At 39.4% G+C, this 25058-nt stretch overlaps 1 protein-coding gene across 20 annotated transcripts in view; it reads left to right on the forward strand.

Annotated features, from left to right (window-relative positions):
- Positions 1-23449, forward strand: part of ZGRF1 (zinc finger GRF-type containing 1) — a 60984-nt gene extending 37535 nt beyond the window's left edge. For 19 of the 20 annotated variants that reach the window (XM_061585341.1, XM_061585348.1, XM_061585331.1 and 16 more), the window contains 12 exons: positions 409-555; positions 1592-1706; positions 3107-3363; positions 3812-3971; positions 5298-5375; positions 7727-7874; positions 11505-11632; positions 15555-15678; positions 18764-18940; positions 21240-21374; positions 21821-22082; positions 22923-23449. In XM_061585341.1, the coding sequence (XP_061441325.1) occupies positions 409-555; positions 1592-1706; positions 3107-3363; positions 3812-3971; positions 5298-5375; positions 7727-7874; positions 11505-11632; positions 15555-15678; positions 18764-18940; positions 21240-21374; positions 21821-22082; positions 22923-23047 (1856 nt within the window). In that variant the 3' untranslated portion in view covers positions 23048-23449. The remainder of the gene's footprint in view (positions 1-408; positions 556-1591; positions 1707-3106; positions 3364-3811; positions 3972-5297; positions 5376-7726; positions 7875-11504; positions 11633-15554; positions 15679-18763; positions 18941-21239; positions 21375-21820; positions 22083-22922) is intronic. The other variant, XM_061585343.1, reaches the window with a different exon arrangement.
- Positions 23450-25058: the final 1609 nt, after the last annotated feature.

The following is a 25058-nucleotide window of genomic DNA, read 5'->3' on the forward strand; positions in this document are numbered from 1 at the left end:
GTGTAAACTGTTGTCATACCTTTTTTCCCTCATTGGTACAAAATTAAAGCATCATACACAACAAAAATAAAACCAAGCCAAACCTTGGGGGGGTGGAAGCTCCATAATTTTGAATAGCAGTGTTGAAAATACACAACTATTAAATATGATATATAGTGCAATATATATGTGTCTGCTCAGAAATAAGCCTCATTGGGTTCAATGGGGTATATTGGATTGCAGCCAAAACTTAACTGACACGGTTCAGATAAAAAATACAAAGAACATAAGAATCTTTCAGAGCAAGCTAAACTGTAAAAATAAGAGGAGACAACTTATTTTTTAGAAAAGAGTCCAGATTTAATTTTTGTCAGTTCAGAAGCTGATCATTTGAGGCAACTGATACAAATCTATTTACTCTGTTGGCAGATGATCTTTGGGTTGTTTCCAAGACTTTAACCTTTGAACCCTTGGATACTTTCATTGCATGCAGTGTTTTCTTCGGACCATCTTCTAATAACGAATTGGAGTTGGTGCCTCTCAAAGGTTACAGTCCCTCAAACTGGCACTCAAATAGTAAGTTTGTCCTGAGGAATTCTTTTTTAATGAGCATCTTAGTATAGATGATTCAAAATACAGCTAACTCTAATATGTTATGAAACTGAATTATCAATTCCTGACCCTTTTTGAATGAAAAAGAAAGCCCAAGAGGTGGGTTTTCGTTTATATGACTGAACTCAAAGTGGGATGTCTGGTACCTTCAGGAAAGTGGGAAAGCAGGAATGGGGATAGAGAAAGAATGGGTAGAAACACAATCACCTGTTTGCCTTACAGGATCATAGACGTGGATGAAAGTATGGATAGTTAGGCAGGGACAGTTACAAGAAGCAAAAGATCTATGTAGCTCCTTGCTCAGTAGGCAGAATGAGATAAACAAAAAAGTGAGTGCTGCATGTATTGAGTTACAGAGCAATAAAGGACCTACTCTATTTGAAGTGAAATATAGTGGTACATATTATAATACTATCATTGTAATCTTAGAAACTGATTACTATATAAAGATAAATTTCAGAGAGGCAACTATGTTCGTTGTTTTTGATGCAGCAGACTATCATGACACCTTGATAACCTTAAAGGCACCATTGTAGAATACATTTTCTCTGGCAAAAGACAAAAATGTAAGCAAAAAATCTATTTGCCACAAAACTGCTCATGTCTTTCTGAGGGCCAAACTAGATCAGACGCCATTCATACAATTAGCAATTATATAGGTTTTTTTAAAAAGTATATAGCAGGTACAGGAACTTGATGTGGATTTGTACCCTGGTGTGGGGTATAGAGATTTTAACACCTGCCCCTGACTGCACTCCCAGTCTGGATCACAATCCCCCATGCCTGCTATTTGAATTGGAAGAATAGCTTCCATTGGTGTGAATTGGAACTTTTCTTCCAGTAGAAACAGTAGGTCCAATCCATATTGAGACCACAGTGGTAAGCAAAGAATTAAGTCCCCTGAAGCTGCAATTTTCCTTTTTAAAAAACCATTCACACAAGTGTTAATTTTCTGTAGCCAAGTTCATTTATTTCCTTCTCTTGTAACATTTTTCCCTAGTGATTGCCCGTGCCTTGCTAGTTTGTAACGTCAGCACTGAACTTACAACTTTGAGAAATATAGAGGAAAACATCAATTCAGCCACTTTACCAATAATGGAGCATCTACTAAAAGAGTATGTAGTCTTGCTATTGCTATTGTTATTTCAATTTGTTTTTTTAACCATCATTTGAAAAAGGTGGAGAAGGATAATATTTCTGTGCTGCGTAAAATGAATATTGGAACCTTATATCCCTGTGGAAATATGCAAAATAAGACTGTATTGAGAATATATAATTTAAACTCAATGAAACATTCACTGAACTTTCTGAAAAAGTAAGAAGACTTGAAAAAATCAAACTAGAATGAATTTATTTTTGTAAAAAAAATTTAAGCACATATAGGTGGAAAATGGAACTGGCACAGCTACAATAATTTTATTATATATTTATTTACTTATTTATTAAATTTATATTGTGCCCTTCTTTCCAGAAGGAGCCCAGGGCAGCAAATGTGAGATTCTCTAGTGTAGTTTCCATCTATAAAATCGAACATAGTAGGCTATGTTGATATTATTTGGGCTAATATTAATTTTTTTAAGAAAAGAACCATTTCCACCACTAGATGTCATGTGTGCACATATATCCCAGAAGTGTAGTAGCAAATTCAGAAGTGCAAAGTCCCTTCATGATAGCCACCCCATACCACCTCACAGCCACACCCCCTTTTCCCTCATCTTCCTTGCTCTCCCTAATGTCTCATGAGTGCACACTCCATGACAACATATATCTCTAGGAGCCAATCAGCATGAAAGAGGTATCTGTGTGTTAGCTACTGAGAAGAGTTTTTTCAGTGACTGATTCACCTCCTTTCACTGATTGGCTGCAGTCAGCATGAAAGGACAAGGACAGCCTTTCCCAACTAGTGGGCCACCAGATGTTGTTGGACCACAACTCCCATCAGCCTCAGCCAGCATTGCCAATGGTCAGGAAAGATGGGAATTGTGGTCCAACAACATCTGGTGGCCCACTAGTTGGGAAACGCCGGACATGGACTCTTCTCAGTGGCTAACATGCTCCCTTTTCATGCTGAGTGGCTCCCACAAAAGTAACGAGTCTATGACCCCCTGCGACCCTGGACGATTAAATCTCTGCACTCCCCTCCAAAAAAGTATTGAACTGATGTGGGGAAAAGGTGAAAGACTATTTAGATAACAAGTAAAACAACTTGAAATGTGTGTAAAACCATAAAGATCATACTTTTTTTGTAGAATTCATACATTTAATGATGTAAATAAATTTCATTTAAAAATATATTGGGTGATGTCCAGCTAAGTCATACTCAAAGCAGATGCACTGAAATTAATGGTCTTAAGTAACTAAAGTCCATTGCTTTCAGTGGGTCTGCTTGGAGTATGATTAATGTTGGATATTGCCCATTCATTCTCTTCTGATTAAAATCCTGTAATTAATATAGATGTAATTATATAACGTCTCTCTAAATGTACTGAATATTGTGATCTTTTATACTTTTTAGGCCTTTCAAAGCTGTATCTTCTAGCAACAGAATAAATAAACGAAAATTTAACCCACCGGCCTTAAACACAAATACAATAACTTCTGGAGCCCTGAGTGCAGAAATGTCGATAAATCTAGCAAACAAAATGATTCAGACATTTAATCTAAATAAAGATCAGGCCATGGCACTGATTCAGATAGGTTCTATGATGACATCACAAGGAATTGATACAGAAATGGGGAAACAGCAAGCCCTTCCAATAACAGTGATACATGGTGAATTATTTTATATAAACTTAAGTGGTTTGTTTCTACAGTGCTATCTTTGATTTAATGGACTATCCTCACACCATTGGCCCGGAACTCCCTGTTCTGTCACCAAAGTAGTAGGCAGAAGTGTGGATCCTTATTGACAACAGAAAGCCTTGGAAAGGGATGTTGCAGAGAGGGGGAGGGATTGAGTCCGGTTGCTACTGGCCGAGAGGAAAGGCATGCTCCAGTCCCTGCATCAGCATAGGACAGAGATTATGAAAAAGCTTTATCTAAACCCTCCACTATCATAGCACACTCAAGATGATTTTGTTAGTGAGCTTTGCTACTATGATACCAATTACTCTTTAGTTAGTTACATCTAGCTAGATCTATGGGTGCACATGTGGTTAGAATTTTTGTGCATTATTTTGTGTTTACTTATGTTGAATCTTTGATTTATCTACATATACAGGTGTGTTTGGATCTGGAAAAAGTTATTTGCTGGCCATTGTTATCTTATTCTTGGTACAGATTTTTGAAACCAGTGAAGCAACTGATGGCAAAAGGTCAGTGCCATGGAAAGTACTAATCTCTTCTTCCACAAATGTTGCTGTAGACAGAGTACTACTATGGTAAGTATATACTGTTCTGTATAGGAGATGCTTCATTTTTCTTTGGGTGATTCAATAACATGTTTGCATCATTAACTCATGATCCCAAACCCCACCCCGCTTTTTCAGAGTAGGCCATTGCAACTGGTCTTTCACTTTCCGTGTTCTGTTTACTATCCTAAAACATTAGAGGAGTATAGAAAGCACTTTCTAAATTAAACTATTCTCATAACACTGGAGTTCTTGTATTTGGCCCAAAGTGCCTGACTACCTGGTAACCTTAAAAAAATAACTTGGCGGAAGTACGGAAAGAGACATGCAATCCTGATTGTACAGATTATGGTGAGCATCAGGTTGTTTTGTAGAGGCTAGCAGAAAAGTTGAGGCTTACAAAAAAGAGCAAGGCATTGAAAACATTTTTTTAAAAAGGCTCAGAAAGCTGATGAGAAAAAATGTAGAAAGGAAAAACCTGAAAGAGTGAAAACAACCTTTCAAGGAAGTTATAAAATAGTGAAGAATTTTCTGAAAATGTTTATCCCCTGACATTACTGGATAAACACCTTCCTTTAATAAAGCCTATAGATCTGGATGTATATACTGAACTATCATTGTGTTTAATAGGTTGACTGCCATAATTGTAAAATCTATATTTTAAAGTTTTAATAATTTAATGGCAGTTTTCCAGGAATTTGGTAGAATACCTGAGCAGAGGCAGTGATAGAAAAGTTCATATAAATAGAGGATTAACAAATGTAGAAACTCTGATTAAAATTCAGATACAAAGTAATTTATTCCTGATGCTTCCTTAGTTTTAATTTCTTTACCTGAATTGTAGTTTGACTGGTAATAGGCTGAATTAATTTCAGATTATCTAGTAAACTAGTGGATCTGTAAATTAACTTTAAAAATTAGCTATTTCTAACCCATTGGAGCTATCGGAGCTGCCAAACTGGGAGATTAGAAAGTACAAGTGGGAACCAGCAAGAGATTGATTAAAGAAACTAATGGAAAGGGAAATTCAGAGTGTCCACCAGAGAGAGCACCTGCCCGCAGCTACCTTAGAGGTAAAAGAAGATTCAAGCTCCCTTTGTCCCTGAAGTAATCACTGGGGAGAGAGATTTAACTCCTCAGCACAGTCAATTTAATTGTTGGAGGGAGATCATCTCCAGGATCCTTACCATTAGTAAAGAGTTTCCCATTCCAGTTTGACATTCTCAGAGTCTGCACATGAACATTCCTGTTTTAAAACTGATGTGTAGAGTATTAAGAATTTGGAAAGATGAAATGAAAATACAAGGGTTAAAATTCATTTTAATAAATCCTAATGTCTTATTGCTTCCCCCACAGCCTACTAGATCTTGGATTTGAAGAATTTATTAGAGTGGGAAGTATTAGAAAAATTGCTAAGCCAGTTCTCCCTTACAGGTAACATGCCTAAAATCTTTAGCCAGTTTGCTGATATTTGATAGAATATTTTGGCTGTCATGTCATTTGAAAATTAATGAAATGCAACCTACACTGAGATCTTAAAACAATTACGTCAAATTCATTAGCTGTCATTTTTGTGTGTGGAAAAACAATAGAAGCAAAATAATACTGATGAGTTTAAGTATGGAAATGGCTGCAGCCTTAATCTGACTAAGGCCCAGTTCGGCCTCTTTACTGGCCTCTTGCACTTGCCTGCTGAAAAATGGGTTTGTGACCAAGTAGTGATTGCATGAAAACCCCAGTTGTTTGATGTTCCTCCTATACAAACAGCAATGTAAAGAGAAGAGTACTTACTCTATAAAAACAAAACCCAACTCTGACACCAGTGGTTCTCCCAATTCTGTGCCACCGCTGCCATTCAATCTCACTTAGTTCCCTCTGAACTCTTAACTTACCAATAACCTGATAATTGTAGGGAACAGCCATGGTACAAATCCAGCCAGATACAGATATTATGTTTAACAAAAGTATTTACATTTATTTATTACAAGATTATTAAGTGCCCAAGCTTATCTGGTTACTTTAAAATAGTATTGTATCTTTAAATGCATATACACTTAGTTTGCTACTGTCACTTTAAATACCAACACCTTATATTCAAGTATTATTGTTAAACTAAGACAGGTTTAAGGAAGCAGCTAGTTGCCCTACTAAAACCCTTTGGCCAAATTGCCCTTTTATTTTCTTCACCCCAGTTGAGTCTAACCAAAACTATAACAGGATTGTGCTGGAAGCCTCTTTTTCAAACCCTTAGCTGACCTATTGAAGTGCAGGCTTGTCATGCTGTACTGCCCTGGAAATCTTCCCTCCAGTACTCTTACCAGTCACCAGAGACAAACGTTGCAAGCTGCTTCTCACTTCTCCCCTCAGTGGTGTAGACAGGTCCTCCCTTGTCGGTTCATCCTAAGTCAAGTGATTCAGCTATCCCCAGCAAGTCTTCAATCGCCTAGCCACTCCACCTGCCTCTCAGGTCTTCCTCTTTCTTCCCCAGTCCTCTTCCTTTGCTGTCTTCTTTTTCTACTTTTGTCTGACTCCACAAATAGCATCTCCAACCAACTCCCCACTGACAGGCACTCAGCCATATATATACTTCTTCTGGCCCCTCCAGTCCAGCCCAGCCAATCACACTATCTAGCTGAAAATTATAAACTTGCAGACACCAGTTGAAATGTGTGTATCTTCTATCCTTCTTTTGCATATTGACAGTTATAACTCACAGCTGTCAGTTAAACCTCCAAGTGACAGTTAAACAAACTTTCAGCAAACCAGACAGAAAACTTCCTGCATCAAATACATTACTATACAAATGGCAGAATACACTAGACAATACCCATTAAAACTTAATTTGGGATTTCTTGACAAGCAGACACAATTTGTGTGGCTTTTTCAAGGCACTAGGTTTGTACAAATCACATGGACTAATCTACAGGCTTGACATGGAGATGTAGGTTGATAACAATCAGCTCCTCCATGTGAACCCCACTAGTCCCTTGCCCTCCTACAGGTGGCCATGAGGGACTATCAGAAATCTGAACCAGGCCTAATTCTTCCTGACACTTAGAACTGGAATAGTACTTGTTCCACATGTGCACTGCATTTATCATCAGATGCTCTTCTGTGTCCCCACTCCATACTCTGAGGTTAGGCAGGTGGTGATAGAAGAGAAGGCCTTGGTAATGACACCCCATCCTTGAAATTCTTTCTTTAGGGAGGTTCATCTGATGCCTACTGCTTTGTCTTTCTACCAGACAAAGGGCCTTTTTATTCCTCCACCCACCCACCCTGGGTCGTTTTAAATGTCTGCTGAGTTTGGTTTTAATTGTCTGCGTGTATTACATGTTGTGCTGTACTGCTGTTTTGTCATCTTGATTTTTTAAAATTATGTTGCTTGCTTTATTTTTTATAAGCCATTCTGAAAGCAACTGCTGATAGGAGGTATACATTTTTAAATAAGGTGTCTCTGGGCTGTATTACTGCAGAATGGTTGAATGCTTCTTCATATAAAATGTGCCTGCAGATACAAAAGTATAGTCTAGCATAATCTACTCCCTGGCATGCTAAATTGGAATGCATAGGAAGGATTTTTCTTTTTACATGAAGCACCATTGAAACAATCAGTTCATTACAGCATTGGCACATGGTGTGTTTTGCTGTCTCTGTTAGGGACCTACGTCTACATTACAGCACCAAACTAAACTGGAAGCAGAAGGTATTTTGTACAGATGTATCTTAGCATAACTATGCTGTTTTCATTCAATATTATTCTCAACAATTGTATATGTTTAAAGCTTGCATGCTGGCTCAGGACCTGAACATGAGCAACTGAAAGAATTGCTTGGTCTGATGAAGGATGATTTAACCCCAGCAGAAAAGGTCTATGTAAGAAAAACCATTGAACACTATAAGCTGGGCACCAACAAAGGTCTCCTTCAACAGGTGAAATAAGATATAGAAGTACTGTAGTATGTACAATGATGGTGGAATAAAACCAGTTGCATCCAATGGTGGTGTGAGTAGACGGAAGCTTGTGTGACCATTTTTTTCTTCCCTTCCTCCCCCCCGTACCACCCCAAAAAACCCTATCCAGAGGATTGGTGGGTCTGAATGATGGGAGCTATGTCATATGGGGCTGTAATGCAAGGGGTGAATTATCCAAAATTGAGTAGAGGGATCTTGGACCAGTGGAGCTGTTGTAGGAGCAAGATCCTTCCACTTGATATGGAACAATTTTCTCCTCTCACACTGCAGCCCCTTATGACAGAGCCCCAATGTTTAGGCCTCCCCCAACTCTCTGGAGAGGATTTCTAGGGTGTAGGGGGCTGCAGAGAAGAGAGAGAGAGTAGTTGCACAAACTGCCTTCTACTCATGCAATCATTGGATACAATCCAAATTATGGGGAAATTCTGAAATGCAGAATTTTCACATTTCCAAAAAATATGATGCATATTCCTTGAAAAAGGAGGGAACTTAAGACGGAATCGTGAAGAAGCCTTGATCACAAAGCAGCTGGATCTTTTGCTAAAATAAATTAACAGATACATTTAACATGTATTCAAGGGCCACACTAGACTTGACATTATTCACATATTTAGCCCTTATGTAACTCTTCTTCCTTTACTGATCTTTTTTAACCAATCACAGAGGGAAGGGAGAGTCTGCCTAAACCAGAATTGATTTGGATAAGGATCATAGTTGTGGCAAAATGTGAATATAGCAGAAGCTGCCTTGTGCTCTGTGAAACCTTTGGTCAGTCTAGCTCAGTATTGTTGACACTAATAGCAGCTTTCCAGGTTTTCAGACATTGGTCTCTCCCAGCCTTACCCGTAGAAGCTGGGGGTTAAACTTGGACCCTTTTGCATACAAAACATGTGATCTACCACTGAGCCATGGTCCCTTCCCCATGCCACAATTCAGTTTGTCTCTGTCTTTTCCCATCCCATCCCAGCACCTGCTATCTGTTTTAAAAAACATAAGGGCGAAATATGTGGATAACGTCATATCTAGTTTGGCCTTAACGTGAATGGGTGCACAACTGCTGTTGTGCAAATGTACCATTAAGATTGTGATAATGAAGTGGGTGGAGGTTGAGATTATTCTTAGGAAGAATGACAGTACGAGACTAAAGTGCAGGCTACTCATGCAAAAAATTGTTCCTCTCTAATGACAGAGTCTTTTGTGTGGGGGTGGATAGTAGTATTGGAAGAGGACCACAAATAGTAACAGATCATAGGATGAGGTGTGGAATGTATCACTTTTATACGTACAAATCAAACAGGCAAAGTATTTTTGCAAAGTCTGGCCATAGCTAAAATTATTCTTAGATGAAGCATGTGATGCACCCCTTCCTAATCCTCCTGATGGGAGGGCAAAGTGCCCTAAAACAGATTCTTTTTTTTTTTTTTTTACAATAATTTTTATTCAAATTTTCATAAAACATACAAAACAAAATCATAAAACATTCAAAGACAAAAAACAAAACAAAACAAAAATGATTAAACAAAAAAATAAAATGTTGACTTCCCATTTGTCGCAGATCAAATCAGTTATAGGTCTACAATATATAACAATCCTGTCTCTTAAATTATATTATAAAATCACTTTCCTCCAGTAGTTATCTTAATTAATCATCAAATCTCATAAACATTACTTTATTCTTTCCACAAAAAGTCAAAGAGAGGTTTCAATTCTTTAAGAAATATATCTATCAATTTTTCTCCAAATAAACATGTCGATTAATCCATCTCGTTAATAATAATAATAATCTTATTGTCATAACCATAGTCCAAATAAACATATCGATTAATCCATCTCATCAAAATTTGTTAGGTCCAATAATTTCAATAGCCATTATTCCATTATCCATATTAATTCCATCTTCCATCTTCAATAGTCCTGTTAAGTCCAGTAATTTCAGTGTCCAATCTTCCATTATCAGTATTCCATAATAATCTTGCTGTCATAGCCATAGTCATATAATAAGAGTCTGATGGGAATTTCCTCTATCCCAAATATTTTCTTGCCATCGATTCTGAATAAGTTGCTGAAAAATTGTTGTAAAGTCATATCTGTGTTCTTCTTTTTTACAAAATGCACTGGCTCATCTCTTGAGAGTTTTTCCATTGTCACATGGCTGCAGTTAATTCCATAGATTTTCTCTATATCAAGCTCCATCACGTCATTCCAGTCCAGAAGGTTATCCAAGCCATTGATAACTTTATCTCTAATATCTTCATTAATTTCTTCAGAGATAACGTTAAATTCCAAACAGTAGATTTTATTTCTAAAATCCATAAACTCCAGATCTTTTTCCAATTCCACATTTGTTCCAATCTCCAGGGCTTGTATCTTCCCTTTATTTTTTCTTTTCTCATCTCTGATCTCATTCTCCTCTCTCACAGGATCCCCTATTTCTTTAAGCTCCTGCGTCATTTTGCTCAGTTCAATTTTCAGCTCCTTACTGCCCTGTCGCAGGGTTTGTTTCGTTATCTCAATCTCATCCATTATTTTCTGAAACATAATTACTTCCAGATTCTCAGCCACTTTCTTGATTGCCATTTTTAAAACCACGAAAACAAAACAAAACAAAAATAAAGAAGAACCACTTCTTATTTCAGCAACAATTGGGTTAATATTCCAGGCTTGATGACATCACAGTATAAACAGAGCAGCCTGCCTTATCTCTCTATGTTCAAGAATACAAAACAAATTTAGTTCCCAGCATCAAAACAGTTAGTGGTGTCGTGAAGAAGCAGATTCGTCAAAATAAAATAGACCAAAAAGAGAATAGTCCCAGACAATATAATGTTCCTCGGAATAGAAATCCCTCTTCTGTTTATATCTTTAGAATGCACTTCCAGGACAGCTTTTTGCAATAGAAACAGAGATAAGCTATTAATTTCGTGAATAACAGAGAAGAGTTATAGCTCACCCAGAAGTTCTTTAAAGCTGATTCATTTGACAAATCTCTTTTTGCTGCAACAATTTAAACCAATTAAAAAAAATAATAGAAAGAAGGGTGCTTGCCTGTTAGTCCGTTTTCTCTTTGAAGAAAAGATAAACGTATCGCATTAATCAGATAGAGCTTGTTCGGAAGTCCATCCGGCATTGCTGGCTGGACCTTTTCTCATAAATTAATGAAATCCAGTCCTCCCAACAAAAACAGGCTTTTGAGGTTGATCTCTACGTTTCTCCCTGCCCGGGAGAAATTTCATCAGTCAAAAAAAAATGTTCTGACTGATTTATATCTGAATAAGCTTCTTTTGAGGCGGGAGCCCGTCTCAAAAGCAGGCACAAGCGAAGTCACCCTTCCCGGAAGTCCCTAAAACAGATTCTTTAAATGTGTGCATTATAGCAATGAACAGCTATGACGCTTGACCAATGTAAGCTTTCTAAACTGAGAAAATATCTCAAAGGTTCAGCCCTAAAAGTAACTTGTTTTAAGCCTTAGAACTGTGAATTTTGACTGCAGAATTTACGGATATATGAAAGATACCAAGTGGTTTTGTAGCTATGCAGATGACTTTAAATACATTTTATTCCCCTTATCCACCCATCCCTGTGATATAGGTGAGGGTAGTGGGAGCTACCTGTGCTGCCTGCCCATTTTCTTGCATGAAAAATCTTAAGTTTCCTATAGTAGTTCTCGATGAATGCAGTCAGATGACAGAACCTGCATCTCTCCTTCCTGTTGCAAGGTATTACTACTTTTTATGTTACAACTAATCCATTGTTGAATTTCTTATTTAATTTTTATATTGATTATTGTTTATGCTATGCTATAAAGCGGCTATGAGTATGCAAGCAGAAAAGTGACGTAGAAATAAATTGTTTGCTGTTATGGTTTTTAACTTGTTTATTTATTTATAAATGTATTTGTATACTGCTATTTCATTTAAAAAACATCAAAGTGGTTTACAACAAGGAAAAAAAGGCCCTATACTAAAAATAATTAAAAAGACAGTAAAAACAATGGTCAACCACTGCAAAAAGATATCTTCTTAATTGCCTGCACATGGCTGAGGAACAGAAAGTTTCCAGCAGGCATTTAAAAGTTAAAACAGAAGGCGCCTACTGAACCTCTGTTGGCAGACCATTCCAGAGAACTGGCTGATGACACTGAAGGCTTGATTTTGTGTCAGTGTTAAATGAGCCTCACCAACTCAGGGGTGGACCAAAGCCACTCCTGCAGCTGATCTCAGTGATTTAAGGGTGCAGGTGGTGCCTAAGATACCCTGGACCTAAGTTGTTCACATCTTTGTAAATTAATACAAGCACTTTGAAACTGGCTCGGTAGTGGATGGGCAGCTAGTGCCAATGTTTTTTAAAGTGGTGTCACATATTGTCGGCCATGTGCTCCCATCAACAGTCTGGATGCCACATTTTACACCAGCAGAACCTTCTGAACCAGGGCCACAGGCAGCCCCACATAGAGCGCATTGCAGTAATCCATTCTTGAGGTTACCAACACATAGGCTACAATGGTCATGCAATGCCTATTGAGGAATGGCCATAGCTGACAAACTAGATAAAACTGCTAAAAGACACTCGTAGCCGCAGAGGGTACTTGGGCCTCTAGTGGCAAAGATGAATCCAGGAGTACCCCTAAGCTGTGGACCTGGTCCTTCAGAGGGAGTGTGACCCCATCCAGAACAGGTAACTTGCCTATCTCCCAGACATGAGAACCACCTACCCAAAGAGCCTACATCTTCCTAGGATTCAAGCACAGTTTATTGGCCCTCACCCAGTCCACTACAGCACTCAGACATCGATCCAGAGCATTCACAGCCTCTCCTGATTCAGATGTTATAGAGCTTAATAGAACTTAATGGTGAGACAACTCAGTAGCCAACATTCTGAATAAATTCACAAAAATGAGTAACCCAGAAACATGCTCTTTTATTTGGGAGTTTATGTATGCAGTTATCTGTTTGTCTCTTTTGACACCCCTTAGCCATACATACATGTGTCAGTCATTTGTGGCATATCAACAGTATGAAAGGGGAAAATGGAACGAAGACTTTTTCTGCGTGATTGCTATTTTACTCATCACCATTAACCAGGTGAATGAATGAATAAATAAATATCCTGCCCTTCCTCCCAGAAAGAGCCCAGGGCGGCAAACAAATGACGATATATTAAAAATATCTTAAACATATTAAAAACAAAACATATTAAACATCTTTTTTTTTAAAAAAAAAAGGTGAATGACTTTTATAAGCCTTTTTATGATCTTGAGAAAATTGTTTAGTCACCATGGGTTGACTAAAGATTTTATGCAGCAGTGAATGGAATCGACTCTTAAAAACATTCAAATGATGTTATTGGAATAAAGTATGTAGCTGTCTTCTTCACCAGTTTTCTGAATTCCAATAAGTGGTCCAAGCATGTACATGCAGAACTTGAAATGTTGCCATTTTGAATGTGTGTATATTCAAATATTTTTGTCACACATGGAAGGGGAACCTAGGACCCCCCAATGTGGACTAGGGGTGGGTCAGTGCTGGGTAGGATATGAAAAATCCGTTTCAATCCGGTTTTAGTCCTGGTTTTGGCACTGAAACAGCCTTGGTCGCCCTGTACGATGACCTCTGTCGGGAGAGGGACAGAGGGAGTGTGACTCTGTTGATTCTCCTTGATCTCTCAGCGGCGTTTGATACCATCGACCATGGTATCCTTCTGGGGAGACTCGCAGAGTTGGGAGTTGGAGGCACTGCTTGGCAGTGGTTCCGCTCCTACTTGGCGGATCGTCGCCAGAAGGTAGTACTTGGGGAACATTGCTCGACACCTTGGACTCTCCATTGTGGAGTCCCTCAGGGGTCGGTTTTGTCCCCCATGCTTTTCAACATCTACATGCAGCCTCTGGGTGCCGTCATCAGGAGCTTTCTGATGACACGCAGCTCTATTTCTCCTTTTCACCTTCTACAGGTGAGTCTGTGGATGTGCTGAACCATTGCCTGACCGCGATAATGGACTGGATGAGAGCTAATAAACTGAGACTCAATCCAGACAATACTGAGACACTGTTGGTGAATGCCTTCCCTGCCCAGATGGTGCATGTTTACCCTGTTCTAGATGGGGTTACACTCCCCTTGAAGGAACAGGTTCGTAGTCTGGGGGTTCTTTTCGATCCTTCCTTGTCTCTTGAGGCGCAAGTGGCCTCGGTGGCAGGGAACGCGTTCTACCACCTTCAGCTGGTAGCCCAGCTACGCCCCTATCTGGACAGGGATGACCTCGCCTCAGTTGTTCATGCTCTGGTAACTTCTAGGCTGGATTACTGTAATGCGCTCTACGTAGGGCTGCCCTTGAAGACAGTTCGGAAGCTCCAGCTAGTGCAAAACGCAGCAGCCAGACTGCTGACGAGGACCAGCCGGTCAGCGCATATAACACCTGTTCTGGCCCTTTTGCACTGGCTACCCATCTGTTTCCGAGCCAGATTCAAGGTGCTGGTTTTGACCTATAAAGCCTTACACGGCGTGGGACCGCAATATCTTGTGGAACGCCTCTCCAGCTATGAACCTACCCGGTCACTTCGCTCAGCATCTAAGGCCCTCCTCCGGGTACCAACCCATCGGGAAGCCCGGAGGACAGTTACTAGATCTAGGGCCTTTTCTGTAGTGGCCCCCGAACTGTGGAACAGCCTCCCCGAAGAAGTACGCCTGGCGCCGACGCTTCTATCTTTCCGGCGCCAGGTTAAGACCTGGCTATGCTCCCAGGCATTTTAAGCATTTAATGTTATAATTTTAAATTTTCTACTTACTTTTGTTGCTGCTTGTGTTCATTGTTTGTAGGCTGATTTTATTGTGATACTTTGTATTTTAACTTTTTTGTACACCACCCAGAGAGCTACTCGCTATGGGCGGTTTATAAATGAAACAAACAAACAAACAAATAAATAAATAAATAAAAGTGATTGAGATAAGTGGCTGAGAAGATTTATTACTGCAACCGTGAGGGCAAGTAACTGGTCACAGTCCAGGCACATTTTAGCAGTTTTAAGTCCTGGTGATTTTTAGTGGGAGAGTTCAACACATATCTAGCTCCCTTCTGTTGGAATTCATGATGCTTAGGAGAGGTTACATTTGGTGGGAAGTTGTCCAGTTTTTAAAAAAGGAAAGATGAAAGCTTAGATCCCTGTAAGCCAAAGACAGCATTGTTAATGATATTGTTTTGTTTTAGGCACAAACATCTTTGCATATAATGATACAGTTGGTCCAAAACCCTAGGATAAAAGGTAGCATAAAGGTAAAGGTGTCCCCGCACTTATACTGCGAGTCGTTTCCGACTCTTAGGGTGCCGTCTTGTGACGTTTACTAGGCAGACCGTATATATGGGGTGGGATTGCCAGTTCCTTCCCCGGCCTTTCTTTACCCCCCAGCATATGCCGGGTACTCATTTTACTGACCACAGATGGACGGACAGCTGAGTGGACCTTGACCCCTTTTACCGGAGATTCAACTTCTTCCGCTGGAATCAAACTCCGGCCGTGAGCAGAGCTTCGGCTGCGTTACCGCTGCTTTCCACTCTGTGCCACGGAGGGCCGTAAAAGGTAGCATATGCATTTTTAAAATAAAAGAAATAATGTATGATAGCCAAACGTGTATGGGTGTGTGTTTGCAGGTTTGAGTGTGAAAAGCTGATTCTGGTTGGAGATCCTAAGCAGCTACCACCCACCATTCAGGGATCTGAAAGTGCACATAGTAATAGTTTGGAGCAAACCCTCTTTGATAGACTCTGTTTGATGGTATGTACTATTATTCATCCTGAAAAAGGTACTCTTTCTATGATGCTAACTTTGTTATTTGGCTGAACTTTGGTTTCTTAACTTTGTTTGCCCAGCTTTTTATAGAAACATCTATTATTTCCTGTCAGTAGATACCTAAAAGATAACTATCTTCTGTTTACCTTTATAGGATTGCTTTTAGAATGAGTTCTAGGAAAATCTACACAAGATAAATGTGATTGCTAAGTCAGTCATGTGGAAATATCTCACAAGTGGGATACTAGATTCCTGTCAGGATATGCTTAGTGATCTTTCCAGAAAACCAGCATTGATTTTCAGTTCCACTGTTGTGCTATGCTCAAATAAATGTAATGTTTCTAAAAGTACTCCAATAGGACGGTAAATTATACTTCAGCAGAGACCCTTACAGGAGTCTATTGCATTTCCTAGGTTGGACCAGGAGTACCAGTGTATCATTTCAGAACAGGGGCTATATGTGTGATTTTGATTCCTTGTCTTGAGTGTCATTGCTGAGGTATATGAAACAACTGTCTCTTGTAAAAAAAAAACCCACCTTAAGTACTTTGAGTATGATGTAGGTCTGTTTCCTCCTCTTGGTCTGACTGCTACTCAGTTGAAGATAAGACAAAAGTCTTCTAGGTTTTGTCGGGGGCATCCATCTGCATCATGTGAGGATTGTATCAATTTGTTTTTGATGGGGGGACATTTGTCTGAAATCTGTCTGACAACCCCCTTAGTTATTTAAAAATAGTGATTTTTTAAAAATGTCACCATAATACTACATCAGAGAAAAAGCTTAGAAAGTTTTGCATACTTAGAATTTTTGATGTTTCTACTGACTTTTGATGCTGCTCTGGTTCTAATTGTTTCTTTAGACTTGCCAAGCTCAGGATGGGATTCAGAGAAACACCAGTGGAAGGTGACTTTCCTGGCCTTTCTGTCCCACAACAACATCCTGGAAACCCACTCCTGAAGAGTTCCTGCTGAATGGGGTGGGCTGACAAGGAAGCGGGGGGGGGCAATATTTTTTAGATATTTCCTTCTCAGCCCACTTCAGCAAGGTCCCTGGATCTTGACATGCGTAGGAGAGGGTTTCCTAGAATGTGCCATTAGGAGGAGGAATGGAAGAGTCACCTTTTGTCCACCCTCTTGCCTGGCACCTCGTGGATTGAACCCACAATCTGTGGCTATAAATCTGACACAAGAACAGTTATTTCAATTTACTCTCCAAAATGTCATCAAAAGATATAAAAAAAGGTTTAGACCAGTGGTTCCCAACCTTTTTGAGTATGGGACCCCCTTTGTAAGCTCAAAAAAATTCATGACCACCCCCCCCGCTAATTGGAATGTTGGTCTCTGTTAATTGAAAAAATGGTACATGGCAAAATCATATCTCCAAATATCCCTTTCCATAAAAAGCTCCCTGCAGACAGGGAGGTGTTCCTTTCTTTTCTTAATGCAAAGGTCCAATCAAATTGGTATCCCCCCCCCACACACACACACAGTCTGAAGATGTACAGTCCTGTCTCCCAAGACCAGTGGGTTACGGTGTTGCACTAAGATCCAGGTTCAAATCCCCACCCAGCCATGAAGCCCACTGGGTGACCTTGGACCAAACACAGTCTCTTAGCATGACCTATCTCACAGGGTCTGTGTAAGGATAAAATGGAAGGGGGGGGACCATGTGCACCATCTTGAGCAACTTGGAGGAAAGGTGGGATATAAATGCAATAATGAATAAATAAATAAATTTCTGCTGCAATACCAGGATCCCGGCCAAAGCCAACCTGAGCTTTCTTTTCTTTCCTTTCTAATAATAACCAAGAAGCAGCAACGTGTTGGTGATGGGGATGCTAGATTGTGCACTGCAGACAACAAGGTGCACAGATTGAGGAGGGGGTTAGTGCTTTTAGGGCTTGGGATGATCGTCAGAACTGATGACTTGGTTAGCATGCACCTGGGAAATGAGAGTGGAGCACAAGACAGATCAGCGCGCGCACACAAACACCCCTGCCCATCTGCAGGTGTGCATATATTTGAGCACATGGGGGGGAAGCCCTCAACTGCTGCAGCAACTTGGAGAGAGACTGGGGGGGGGGCAAATGTAGGTGGAATAAAGGAGGGACGCTGGTGTAGCCTCACAAATGGAGGGTGAGCAAGTCCTGCGCTTCCTCACTACTTGGCTCTGTCTGGGCTGAAGGCGAGATCTGGGTGGCCTTGCAAATAAGAATAATTTTTAAAAGGAAGTGGCAGCAAAGCAGAAGCCAAAAAAGGCAGGCAGATCGGCTACCAGGAAGGAAGTGAGAAAACAGTCTTTCCTTGCAGCCTTGCTTCTTTTTGCTTCATGAGAAGTCCTCTCTTTCTGAACAAGGGTGTCATCAGCAGTGGCAGTGCGAGATGATGAGAATCGGTGATAGTAGTTTCCTCTTCTTCCTGGTAGCTCTGCCCTCAGCCTCCTTCAGCGTCTGCCACGTTTTATAGGCAGACACCTGCCCTCAGAGCACCTGAACGACACCCTGCTGCTTCAGCAAAAGTCCTCCCCTCTTCTTTGGAGCAAGGGGGAGGTGTCATCTGCAGCGACAATGGGGACCAGACAGCATCCAGGGAGGGAAGACTTTTTTAAAAGAAAAATCATTTACTTCCCCCCGGATTATTTTGCAGCCCCCCTGGGGGTCATGGCCCCCAGGTTGGGCACCACTGGTTTAGACACTTTATAGTATTTTTTTATATAATTATCTTTTTTATTTTTCAGAATATACAGAAAAATGAACAGTTAATCAACAAACATGGAGTACATTGTATATACAAATGATGTCGATAATCCAATCTTGTGTCCAAACCATAAAAAAAACAAAATGGCATTTTATAATTATTTTTCACTCATTGACTTTATTCTCTCTGTCGTTCTATAAGTTTCTCTGTATTAGTGTGAAAGATAGACCCTCTCCATAGCGAGACCTGGGATATCAGGGGAGAGAAAACTGGTAGAGTTTTGTTAGACACTTTATAGTATTGATATAGTACTGTCTGACAGCAGCCCTTTCAATTATTTTCACTTCCTTTTCCCCCCGTTACAAATTCACAGGGACATGAGCCAATATTGCTTAGGACACAGTATCGTTGTCACCCTGCTATCTCTGCCATCGCCAATGACCTATTTTATGAGGGAAATCTGTTGGATGGTATTTCAGAAGTGGACCGAAGCCCTCTCATGGACTGGTTGCCAACACTTTGCTTCTATAATGTTAATGGCTTAGAGCAGGTATGTTGTTAATGTATATTACTGTTACATTAATTTTAAATTAATGTGTTTTAGAATTGGTAAAGCACTGCTGAATTCTTTGGTACAAGTTGGTTACAAACTAAGATAACAGTTTTGGATTTGAAACTTCCTTAATGTTGAAGGTACAATAGAGAGTTTATATAGCAATATAAGAGGACAATAGTGTCTACTGTTGTTGCTTTTCAGTAGCTGGCATTTAGTCGCATGCTGCCTCTGAACCTGAAGATTCCATATTGCCATTGTGACTAATATCCATTAATAGACTTATCCTCTATAAATTTGCCTGAAACATCTGCCTATCCCCTTTGTTCTTTTATTTGCACAGGCTTTTCTAAAGAGCTGTCCAGCTCCCGCTTTCCCAGGACTTTATTTCCAAAGCTTTTCCAATTCCTTATGCAGTCAGCTAATCAATATTTTGACCGTTGAAATCTTTTTACTTGAATTGAGGCTTGGACAATGCATTGTTGTTAGAAAATGTTTAAACTTCTGTTTTGGGGTTGAAATATACTTTCTTTATACACAATATTAGGGATGTTCAATATGTAGGCCACAATTCTTTTTGAGGCTTAAATCCTTCATCCCAAACTTAAATATGCCTACTTGGAAGAAAGTCTCATTGATTCCAACCAAACATGGGACTGCCTTGCAAAAATTCTACATGAATGCCACACTTACTTGAAGTCACCTGTGATGATCTACATGTGGTTACAAGATAATTTAGGAATGTTGAAGGCTGATTTTATATCAGTTATTTTCCATCTAGCTCAGGAGTTAAGAACCTTTTCGGCCCAAAAGGCCAGCTCCTTAGTTCTCCGTTGGGGATACCCCATCCTTCAGCCTCACTTTATATGAACCCTGGTTTCTTTAATTTTCCACTGCCACCAATTCACCCAAATACCTTAAAAACCTCCTAGTAGTGTGTATAGTAGGCTACTATATAGACAGACACCATCACTGGAGACAGGTTAAACCTTAGATTAAGACTGTTGGTTTATTGAGATACTATTTACATAAGGGGATACTTATACTTATATTGCATGCTTGTTGACAGTTTCTAAAGACTCAAAGGACACTGTTTCTGAAAGCAGCCTGTAAGTGGCTTTTAATCAGGCCAATTTCTCTAAACCTCCACCGTAGCTAAATACTCCCACAACACGGTCCAGCTACTGGGGCCAATTTGCCTCTGTACCCCAAAGCTCCTCTGGTTGTGCTCCTGGCTGCTTGGACAGTTTAGCCAACTTAAAAAAAAACCCAGTTGTCACTTCCTCTGGTAAGACTTTTTCACAGAACAGCCTCTCAGACCAACTCAGTCACCAGCTCCCTTATCCTGATCTTCCTCAGACAAGTATTATCAGCACACTGGGTATTCTCAGTTCTTCCCTCAGCTATTCTATGGTCTTATTTGTCACACTATCCTCATCCACCATCTCCTCAACTCCCAGCTGACTCTCCTGACAATCTCCCACCCATCAGAGTGACAATCTCCCACCAATCAGAGTCTGCTGTCACCCAGGCCAATCATAATGAATTCACCTGCTCCAAGACCCATCTAATAAAATCTTGAAGCAATTGTGTCTCTCTCCTCTTAGAACTTGTCACCAAGCAGCCACTGCTAAGCAAGCATGTAACAACACAAGGCCTCATGACAGTGACAGAGATCACAGAATATACTTTTTTCTTCAACACAAACATAAGCAAGCATATATACAGTATTTCTCCACATTTCACACGCCCTGGTGGGTCACTTTGACAGGTGGGCAGAGGCAGAGCTGCCCACCTGTCAATCACGTGAGATCACCATTATGTTGGATGACCCATTTTTCCTTTGCAGTGCAGCTGGAACTCAAGCCACGCTGCAAACGAAGATCACAATGGGGCTTGAAGTCAGTGCCAATCAGCTGATCAGTGCTGACTTCAAGCTCTGCTTTCGGCAGGGAGCAACTCCAGTTGGGAGAAGGGAACTTTATCTTTGAAGTAGCTCCCATACTGGGCAGAGAGACTTTAACTATATCATTGGAACTACTTAATTTCATGTGGTTGAACAAACGTAGTTAAAATGACTTCTCCCTATGTGGGCAACTTCTTCACACATGTATACAGCATTCCACATCATTCAAACCCATATGATTCAGTATTTCAATGGTAGCCATATCACAAAAGTAACGTGAAAATTACACCTAAGTTATTATGAATAAAGTTTCTTCCCAAAAGTGGGCCAGATGACATCTCACTGGCTTTCTTGCATTGCATGGTTTCATATCTGTTTCTTGTTCTCTAGGTGGAAAAAGACAACAGCTTCCACAATATGGCAGAATCATTTTTCACTGTCAAATTAATCCAGTCTCTGATTGCTAGTGGCATAGAAGGAGCCATGATTGGAGTAATAACCCTCTATAAATCACAAATGAGCAAGGTATGTTTTACACATTTCAATAAAATATTTACCAGTACAGTATTAGTGTAAATTTTAATTTGCCTTTTTCCAACAAGAAATTTTATCTTTCAAATAAATCAGTCTTATTTAGACCTCCTAACTTTAATAAGCCTCATTACATTCAAAACTAATTACAGATTAATTAAAGCTTACCCTCATTTTATTAGACAGACTGCAATTTCTCATGGTTCATCAATAAGCAGAAAAAATGTCATACTTCAGTAATGTGATAGTCTTCTCAGTTTTGGATTTTGTGTGTTAGAAAAGTCATGATAATACAAATGTGTGGCTAGTCATAAAGAACCTTAATATTTACGTTTTTCAAGTATCTCTGTTGTGAGCAAACTCAACATGGTAGATATTTTAATTCATTTAATAATTTGCAAAACTATAAAATCATTGTCTTGATCTGGTTTTGTTTGCAGATTTGTAACTTGCTTAATGCTGTACATTCAGATGCTTCCCAAATTAAAGCTGTCCAGGTGTCCACTGTTGATGCTTTTCAAGGAGCAGAGAAGGAAATCATTGTATTATCTTGTGTAAGGACAAGACAAGTTGGCTTCATTGATTCAGAAAAGAGAGTGAATGTGGCACTGACAAGAGGGAAGAGGCATTTATTAATAGTGGGAAATCTTAACTGTCTAAGAAAGAACAAACTATGGGGACATGTCATTCAGCACTGTGCAGGTAAAGTAGAAAACTTTTTAAATGTTAGTTTTTGCGCTATTGCTCTCAGCAATAAAAATAGTGTAGTGCGTGACTAACTATTGTAACTGTTCTATTGATTCTAAACATGTTTTTGAAGTAAGTCACACACTGATTTCAAATATTTCCAAATAAATGTGCTTAGAATTGCAGTCTTAAAAAGGTAAAGGTGTCCCCGCACTTGTAGTGCAAGTCGTTTCCGACTCATAGGGTGACGTCTTGCGACGTTTACTAGGCAGACCGTGTATATGGGGTGGGATTGTCAGTTCCTTCCCCGGCCTTTCTTTGCCCCCCAGCATACGCCGGGTACTCATTTTACCGACCACAGATGGATGGAAGGCTGAGTGGACCTCGACCCCTTTCACCTGAGATTCGACTTCCTCCTTCCGTTGGAATCGAACTCTGGCCATGAGCAGAGCTTTCGGCTGCGTTACCGCCGCTTACCACTCTGCACCACGGAGGATCTTATTGCAGTCTTAGTTGGCTCTTAATGGATTTATGGCACCCAGTCTTTCGGGGATTATTAGTATCTGAGTCTGGTATTTACATTACTGTGTCTTTTCTGGGATATTAGTACTATGCTTTGTTTCCTCCTTTGTCATGCTCTGGTAGTGTTGTTTTTCTTGTACCCTGCCCTGAGATTGCTTTTCATTTCCCCTCAAGACAGATTTTAACAGACATGGCAGACTGCTATTCAAGAAAACCAACTCCAAACCTCTCTTAGGTGTACAGATTCTTTATATCTAGGCCACTCTGTTTAGAGGCTAAATATTAAAAACCAAGACTGAAGCTTTAACATATAATTATACTGTTCTGCTACAGGAAGAAAAAATGGATTACAGCATGTTAGCCAATGTGAGCAGCGACTGAATGACATTATTAAATCTTACCTGGAAAGGAAGAAGGAAGAAGAAATAAACATGGAAAAGAAAAAGTCTACAAGTTAATTGCTTTCACAAAAAAGAAATTTATAACTATGTGCCTTTTCAATGTAGATTACCTTGAAAATCCCTGTTAGATTTAGTTGTTATAGCTTTTGTGTCCCACCAATACTCTAATTCAGCCTTCCCTAACCTGGTGGCCTCCAGATGTTTGGGACAACTCCTTCAGCCCCAGCCATCATGGAAAACATCTGGAGGACAGCAGGTTGGGGAATACTGCTCTAGATATGTGCATTAAAAGGTCAGTAAAAGGATTGATAACCAAGTTATTCACAATCATAGATAAGATCACTAGAAACTGAGCATTCCCTTTCAACAAGCCTTTTTCTTATATCTGGTTCTTTTAATTGTGGTTGTGTCTTAAATACTCTGGAATAATAAAGTCACTTTTTATAGTGAATAAAATCACTTTTTATTGTGGATTTTTTCAACAGGGAATGAAACTTTTAGATGATTTATCATGGATTGTGTTTGATCAAGCTTTTGTATTTTATATAAAATAGTCTTTTTGATAAAAGCTTTCTGTAATAGAAACAAAAAAGTGGCAATTTAAAAAATGATCTGCAGGTTGAGCTTATTGGACAATTTTATATACACTATTGATCATCACAGAGTATTCTACAATATTATGCCTAATTTCTGCAATGTATTTCTATGGTGGCATCATTGGGCAGGTCCCATGCTTGAAAGCAGCAGCCTTTCTTTACTTACCTTATCACTTCTACCATAATTTTGGACATTGCTTCTTAGGTCCAATAACATTCCCCAACATAAAACCAATGTCACCTTACAATAATTGATTTTGAGTTTCAGTATTTCAAAATAAAATATCACACAGAATGAACTACAATGTACCATTTGTAATTCAGTAATATGAGAGCATTGGTCAGGGGTCTGATTACTTTTGCAAGGCATTATAGTAGTCATATAGTTATATAATATTTCAAAGTGGTTCAGATGTATCAGATATATCAGTAATCCTGTATGATACCTGTGTGTTTCTCCCCACAAGGAGAAACTGTGGAACAGTCACCCCTATGAGGTACGCCTGGCGCCGACGCTACTGTCTTTTCGGCACCAGGTTAAAACCTTCCTCTTTTCCAGGGCTTTTAATCTAACTTAATTCTCTTTTTAAATTGTATTGTAATTGTTTTTAGATCTCCCATTCTCTGTACTTTGTGGTTCATTTTATTGGATTTTATTGTATTTTGTATTAATCTGTTGTTCACCGCCCAGAGAGCTATGCTAGTCGGGCGGTATATAAATTTAATAAATAAACAGACAGACAGACAGACAGATAGATAGCAGTCTGGGGTGGAGGGGTGTCATTGGGAAAACAGCATTCTAGGGAAAATATTAAGTCCCTCTCTGCTATCTCTATGGCTTGATGCAAATTGTCCCACCTAGCAGATTACATTTTTTAAAAATGCAGGAAATCCTAAATCCTAGTGTACTCTGAAAGGGTAAGGGTAGAATGGAAACTGTTACATATTTAACCATTTCTTTCTTAAATTGTGCCATAATTTTATTTCAGATGACTTTTAAAAAACTGTTTTCTGTCTTCTCAGAAAGTATTTTATAGAAAATATTGATACAGGGATTTAACTTGTAGGAATCTCTTAGAATTCTTAAATTCAGATTTTATTTATTTTAAACAAAGTTTTAAAAAAGCATAGCTAAAACCTGATGTTGCTCATAAAATAAAGATTGTCCATTAGGTGGTGCCAGTGTACTCTCTTCCCTCTATACACCACTGTGAAGAGAATTACCAAGGGCCATCTAATTTTTAAAAGTGAAGAAAAAATTTGCATAATCTCATATGAATTTAAGATAATTATTCAGATGTGATGCAAGTCTGTTGCCAACAGACACTGAAGCTGTGTTCAAGAAAACTAAACCTTTATGGTACTCTAGACTTTGCAGGCTATCTGTATTTCTAAAGTGACAGCAAGCTTCACTATCACATTTTGGTTATTTTTAAAACGGATTTCTTTCAGCCCAAGCTGTTGCTAAAGCC

This window comes from Rhineura floridana, chromosome 9, assembly GCF_030035675.1.
Source record: "Rhineura floridana isolate rRhiFlo1 chromosome 9, rRhiFlo1.hap2, whole genome shotgun sequence".
NCBI classification, from domain to species: Eukaryota; Metazoa; Chordata; class Lepidosauria; order Squamata; family Rhineuridae; genus Rhineura; species Rhineura floridana.